This window comes from Carassius carassius, chromosome 16 (genome assembly GCF_963082965.1).
Source record: "Carassius carassius chromosome 16, fCarCar2.1, whole genome shotgun sequence".
Lineage (NCBI taxonomy): Eukaryota > Metazoa > Chordata > Actinopteri > Cypriniformes > Cyprinidae > Carassius > Carassius carassius.
In genome coordinates this window covers 28,139,495-28,146,800 of record NC_081770.1, presented here as the reverse complement: position 1 = coordinate 28,146,800, position 7,306 = coordinate 28,139,495, and the positions used below count along the sequence as shown (strand labels likewise).

Sequence of the window (7,306 nt, the reverse complement as noted above, 5' to 3'; positions counted from 1 at the left end):
GAAATGGTGTTCTAGCACAGGAATCATTTTCACACATGAATTGGGATGAAATTTAATTTTTGAACCCATTGAAAGTCTGTGCTGGATTTAACACAGTGGTTGGACTCTCATTGTGAACCCCCCCCCCTTTTTTTATGAATGCTTGATGTCATCAAAGGTAAAGGTGGCTTAATTAAATATTAGCATGTGCAACATAAGTGTTAAGGTTAAAAGGATTGATGCCAAACATACAACACGCCAGAAACATGTAAATCACTGCATCAACACTGCATTTTTTTTCTGTCAGTTTATAAAGGCTATACAGGCATCTAGTGGCTACATCAAGGTATTACAGATGATATTCATGGATTACTGGATATTCATGGATTTATTCCCACCGCAAAGCATCATTCCGTTTGTGTTAATTGGATTATATACATATTTTTTGCTATTATTATTATTATTATTATTAAATATGGCATAAATAGTTAATATTTATTTATTAATATTTTTATCTTTAATGGCTTTTGGCAATATGTAAAAGTGAACAATCATGAAACTTATTAATTTAGGGAATGAAAATGTGTCTGTCTATCTATCTATCTATCTATCTATCTATCTATCTATCTATCTATCTATCTATCTATCTATCTAAGAATAAATAAAGCCATATAATTGTATATAATATATAAACAACAGAATTATTTTTTCTGTAACTTACTTTAGCCAGCAGTATTAGTTGCCGTATAAGGCACATTAAAAAACAGCTTTTCATAGTGTTTATAGAGCAAATCCTTTACTCATTATTGATGTATATAGTGTCATGCACAGATTTTTATTGTATGATGGATTATGACACATTTAACTGAACTTTAGCTTTGGTTGAAAATAACTAAATGCTATAGTTTTGTTTAATGTCAGTTTTTTTTTTCTTCCACCCAAAAACTAGTTTAAGATCAAATATTAATTGACAGACCCCCTTTTGAAGACCCTATACATGTAAACATTTGATTTCATTAAACATTATGACCAATACTAAGCAAGTTAACAGTAAAAAAAAAAATAATTCACTTGCAATCAGGATAAACAAAGTTTGCATGGACCACAATACATTTTTTGTGGTGTATCGGCTGCAGAGAGCATAAACCACCAACATTCAACAGACACTCAGAAACCCTTGCACTGTGAAGAAAATGTAAAACTAAAAACTACATTTTCTTATTTCAGCTTTATGAATTTTTCATATTTGTGAACTTTTTTGATCCACTTCAAATGTTGACTACTGTATACATGGAGAATTATAATAAATTCCAAAGTTTTTGTTGAGCTACGTGTTGGTTTATGACTTGATGATGTTCAATGTAATACCTGGGTCCTGAAGTAAAACAAGTTGAGAACTCGTCAAACTAACAAACAATAATAGAGTAGTTTATAGACCATTAAAAAGCTTAATGCATTGCAAAAATATATATGTTGGTCAGGTTTATGCTAATGGAATAAAAACTACAGAATGTGGCCAGTGCAAACCTGCCTTCAACTTCCTCCTAATGTGGTTAAAATTCCCCGCTTGTAAGCTCTCGGTTGAAGTTTCATTGCAAACGCAGCATGAAAGAAATCTTGTTTGAACATTATGAAGTTCAGTCACCTTCAGCTCTGTGAGTTTACGTACTTTATTAATATATATATATATATATATATAAAGCATTGGCTAATGTTTTAATAATAATGTATCTGTGTGTGTTTTGTTCCACAGATCTGCTCTTATGGTGTCAAGCTGCAGAGACTTTAACAGATCATTTAACAGATTTGGGTCAAAATGTGACTATAAACTGTGATCTTGATGTAACAGAGGTTATCTGGTTATTACTGAAACTAGATTCTCCAGTTCTGATATTACGCACATTCACATCTACACATAGTTTTTACTTTAATAAAACATTTAAACAGAAATATTCAGTACAAAATAAGCACAATCTGTTCATAAATAACGTCACTATTGATGATTTAGGAGTTTATTACTGTATGAAAATAGATCCTCCTCAAAAGTACAGCAGTGGCACGAGACTGAAGATCATTGGTGAGTGACCGTTCAATACATGCTTTTAAGACACTAACAAAAACAAATAGCACAGCTCTGAATGTATTATATATCAGAACCAACAGCAGAGATCCAGAATCATACAGCGGTGAAGGAAATTGAGCAGAAGCAGACTCACTGGCAGATTATTATCCTCATCATCTCTGCTCTGTTGAATGCTCTTCTGATCATTCTGATCACAGGTCAGTTATTTGATTGAATCATGACTCATCTGTAAAAATGGAAAGACATCAGTTTTTAATCTATATTCACATTCTTATTCCAAGGACTATTAAAGGTATTTGTTTGTGGAAGCAAGAGAACCAGAGACAACTTGACACAATCTCAAGATACAAACCTACAACAGCTTCAGGTTATGGATCTTGAACAACAGCAAGCTGCAAGCCAAGTGCAGGTAAAACAAGTAAAACCCTGATTAATATAACAGTAGTCATTCATTGCAACCACTACAAAAATAAACATCCAGGCTTTTTGAACCTGAGCACTGCCAGAAAAACAGTACCTTTAGATGCCTTCAGCTTTTCAAAGCAGGGACAGTTCTTTTAAAAGGTACCTTTGTCTTCATCTACCCCTAAAGGGTGTGTATTAATACACTAAGATAACTTCTGTGTATCCTTTAGATAAGAGATAGTGTACAGTTAATCAGTACAATACACTTGTCTATTATCTTAAAGCTTCAGCCAAGAAAATGCAACTTGTTTGGTTTAATTTCTCATTGTATAAAACATGCAGCAACAAAGCAAACCCCAATATAAATACTGAATTATTGAATACTGAAGTGATTATGTTCGATAACTACAATGTAGAATGGTACTAACTTTATTTTAATAAAGTCTGCGATATGATGCAACAGATGCTATACCTTGCTAATGAAATTGGATATTAGGAAATAGACAGTTGACAAATTAGAAAGTATTCCATGTGGGAATTACCATCAATAAGATGACAAATTGGAGCTCTCCGAACATTCTGGGTTTACGTTTTTTATGTATTGTATATTCTATTATTCTTGGCTTGGATTCATGCAAGGACATGAAAAGGTGAAGCTGAATAATTATAGTAGTTTCACATAACATGAACGCTTTAAAGTTATCTACAGTATCTGCACCCTTCAGAGGTTTGTTGCAAAGAAACCACAGTGGCATTCTGGAAGTGTTTTTCAGATTGTATTGATTATACTGTTTGACCTCTTAAAGAAAACTGCTATCAGTTTTGTATTAAGATTTAAATGGTATTACTGAATGCTTTTACAGTATGCTACGGTGGACTTTCCAATGGCATGTCAAAGGTTTCATTCCAGCCAAGTCAACAGCACCTATGATATTCTACAGTTCCCAAAATCAAGAACACCCAAGCATAACCCCATTTAGTTTGATTCCTCCTTGCATTTGATAAAGTGTATTGTATATTGTATAACTGTAATCAAATTAAATATGTATGACTTATAGAGCAACTGCATTGCCAGCATTATTGCTGTGAAGTTGATTAACTTTGATTTGTGCTTGTCAAAACCGTTGGGTTTTCAGACAGAAGCTGTAGGTGTAAGGCAGGAAGTCAGATGACTGTTGCTCTAGAAATGTTTGTGAGATGGTATAGGCTAGATATGCTAATTTTGACCTAGCTAGCTAACTGTCTTGAGAGCAATTCTTTTGTCAGACATCTGTATGATGATTGTTTAAAAACTTTATAATTGGCCATTGTCTCAGCAAAGAAATTGATTAACTTTAGCTATGCTAGATTCATATCTCTCATCTCTCCTTAGACTTCTGCTGATGTACTGCAATAATGTGTTTATTTCATTGGTAGTCTTGTAAGGATTGTGACAATATGTGTTTTAAACAGAGACACAGACACGTGTACACATGCTGCTGTATTTGTCCATTAAAGCCGTTACAATGCAAACTTTAAACTGTGTGCTCAATGTTTGCTTCTGAAACGAATATGTTATCATATAGTCACCCCATTCATGTCGACACTGAACAAATGAATGTTATGTTTTATGTTTGTCTCTTGCGCAATTGCCAATGAGATTTGAGAGTTGGAGAACATTTAAAAACATTGGATTTGTTCTTCACATAATGTATGACTTCAGAAGACCAGTAATAATAATAATAATAATAATACACAGTATATTATATGCCTTTCACGGAGTTTGACAATATACCCTTCATTATAATGAATAGAGCAGATATGCTAAAATATTGTATGTGACCCTGGAGCACAAAACCAGTCTTAAGTTGCTGGGGTATATTTGTAGCAATAGCCAAAAAAACATTGTATGGGTCATAATTATCTATTTTTCTTTTATGCCAAAAATCATTAGGATATTAAGTAATGATTATGTTCCATGAAGATATTTTGAACATTTTCTAATGTAAATATACTAATTTTTTGATAAGTATATTATGCATCGCTAAGAACTTCATTTGGACAGCTAAAGGTAATTTTCTCACTATGTTTTTTTTTTTTTTTTTTTGCACCCTCAGATTCCAGATTTTCAAATAGTTGTATCTCCTTCTCAGCCAAATATTGTAATGTCCTAATAAACCATACATCAATGCAAACCTTATTCATTCAGCTTTAGGGTGTTTTTTAACACTTAAGACTGGTCTTTAGTGTCTATAGTCATATTTGTTAGATCAAAAAGAAATCACCTTGCAAGGGTTAATAACAGCCAACAAAGCAGTCAGTCACATCAACCAAGAACTCTGAGCAGAAAAAAAACACAAATATTAAGAACTTGCAATTATAAAAGCAATGTAGTGTTAAAACAAATTATTCACTGTGATACTGATCTTATGTGTATGTGGTATGTGTATGTGCATGTGGTGTTTGGTCTTAACATATTGTCTGCACGTCTCAGGTTGCTATTTTAAAAACACTATTTTGATACTTCCTTGACCATGTGTGGGACATAACATCATTTCCTATACTGCAACATGAACACATTCATTCAATGTGAAAAGAGGAACTGAAACTAATAAAATAATTCACACCAGTTTTCATTTTTGATAAACAATTTCTTTGCCACTCTTAATAAAAAAAAATTAGTTCTCCATAAAATACATCCACATTTCCACTGAAAATTAAAGGGAATGCTTTGGGTAAATTATGGAATTTAAATGACTGATTTTTAGTGGAGAAAAGTAATTACATTAAAATGAGCGCTCCAAAAGGTTTTTTTCGGTCTTTTTTTTTTAATTTTTTTTATCACAATTTGGTTTCTAGTTATGCTACATCTGCACAGCTTTGCTCACCTGTGGCTAACACTTCTTTAGACATGTTTACCCCACGAGACCTACATAGGCTATGTAAAGTTTTAACAGATGCTCGGGTAAAATGTTCCACTGGTCTTGCACGTACAAGAAGTGAACCACAAAGTCTCACCTCTAGAAAGAGAGGGGGAGTGAGCCAATAATTTTTTTTATTTGCATTTATTTGCAATAAAACATTTTCTACGCAATGTTTTCTTAATCTCAAAAAGGAAGAGTACATGTTATACTGTTCAAATTATTTTGGGTCTTGAGAGCAAGACGCTTTATGTATAGGCCTAGTTAGTCCAGTTTACATATAGGCCTATGTAATGTCACAACAAGCTAACTTGCAGTTTTTTGTCTGAAAAGTAAATTACTCTATAGTCAGGGGCGGATTAACGCACAGGCCTCCCGGGCACTAGACCAGAGGGGGGCCCAGCCGAATCATACCCAATCACACACGATTCTGTTGAGCTTATGAATGCAATGGCCAATCAGAGACGTTCAGATGTCATTGCTGAAAAGCCTGTGTTTTGTTAAGTGCGCATGCTCGCTGACTGAATGCTGCTCTCTGAAGAATTAATTCTCTCATCATAAACAAAGTGCTGATGTCTGTATGTAAGATATTTATTTGACAGTATAAACAGCTTCAATGAGAGTGAAATATCCCCCTCAATACCCATGACTGAAGTGCCCTTGAGCAAGGCACTGAACCCCCAGTTGCTCCCCGGGCGCTGGATATTCAATTCAGTTCAATTCAAGTTTATTTGTATAGCACTTTTTACAATACAAATCATTACAAAGCAACTTTACAGAAAATTATGTTTCTACAATATTTAGTAGTAGCTTATAAGTGGTGACTGTCAGTTTGTGCGCGTTTGACAGGATTTTTCAGAAAGATTAATACAAGACTTAGTCAGCCAGACTATGAACATTATTAAAATCAATTATTATATGATGCAGTCACAATATAGCAATATTTGTCAGTTCTGTTTGTTGATTCAGGGTTAGCATCATCTGGGGTCCTCTGAGGGTCAGCATCATCTCTTCTCAGGTGTTCTGGATCCAGACTGGAGCTTGTGTGAATCCTATAAAAAAAACACATAGAAACAAATAGAGACATCATTAGCATAGCTGCTGATCCAACAAAGTAAAATTAATTAGTTTAACCCAAGCTTAAGAATAAGAATGCTCATTTGATCAGATGCAACTACACTCACAATTTAAGAGACACATTATTCGTATGCTTGGCGAAAGAGATGCGTTTTTAATCTAGATTTAAACAGAGGGAGCGTGTCTGAACCCCGAACATTATCAGGAAGGCTATTCCAGAGTTTGGGAGCCAAATGTGAAAAAGCTCTACCTCCTTTAGTGGACTTTGCTATTCTAGGAACTTCCAAAAGTCCAGCGTTTTGTTACCTTAGGGAGTGTGATGGATTGTAACGTGGTAGAAGACTAGTTAGGTACACAGGAGCTACACCATTTAGGGCCTTATAGGTAAGTAATGATACTTTGTAACTTTGTAAGAGACTGTAAAATTGGGGTAATATGATCATATTTTCTTGACCTGGTAAGGACTCTAGCTGCTGCATTTTGGACTACCTGTAGCTTGTTTATTGACGAAGCAGGACAACCACCTACAAGTGCGTTACAATAGTCCAGTCTAGAGGTCATAAATGCATGAACTAGCTTTTCTGCATCAGAAACAGATAACATGTTTCGTAGCTTGCCAATGTTTCTAAGATGGAAGAATGCAGATTTTGTAACATGGGAAATATGATTTTCAAAAGACAAGTTGCTGTCTAATATAACACCCAGATTTTTGACTGAAGAGGAAGTAACAGTACATCCATCTAGTTGCAGATTGTAATCTACAAGATTCTGTGTACTGTTTTTTGGTCCAATAATTAATATTTCCGAATAGGAGAAAATTATTGGTTTAAAATTATTATTTAAATTTTTAACACACTCTGTT

At 34.0% G+C, this 7,306-nt stretch overlaps 1 protein-coding gene across 2 annotated transcripts; it reads left to right on the top strand.

Annotated features, from left to right (window-relative positions):
- The first annotated feature begins 597 nt into the window (after positions 1 to 597).
- LOC132160080 (uncharacterized) lies at positions 598 to 3,466 on the top strand. 2 transcript variants are annotated; one of them, XM_059569781.1, is made up of 4 exons: positions 598 to 2,056; positions 2,143 to 2,259; positions 2,344 to 2,471; positions 3,331 to 3,466. In XM_059569781.1, the coding sequence occupies exons 1-4, from the start codon at positions 1,705 to 1,707 to the stop codon at positions 3,445 to 3,447; spliced, it is 714 nt and encodes a 237-aa protein (XP_059425764.1). In that variant the 5' UTR covers positions 598 to 1,704; the 3' UTR covers positions 3,448 to 3,466. The 2 variants fall into 2 exon arrangements, with proteins under 2 accessions (XP_059425764.1, XP_059425763.1); XM_059569780.1 differs by having other exon boundaries at positions 2,134 to 2,259.
- Positions 3,467 to 7,306: the final 3,840 nt, after the last annotated feature.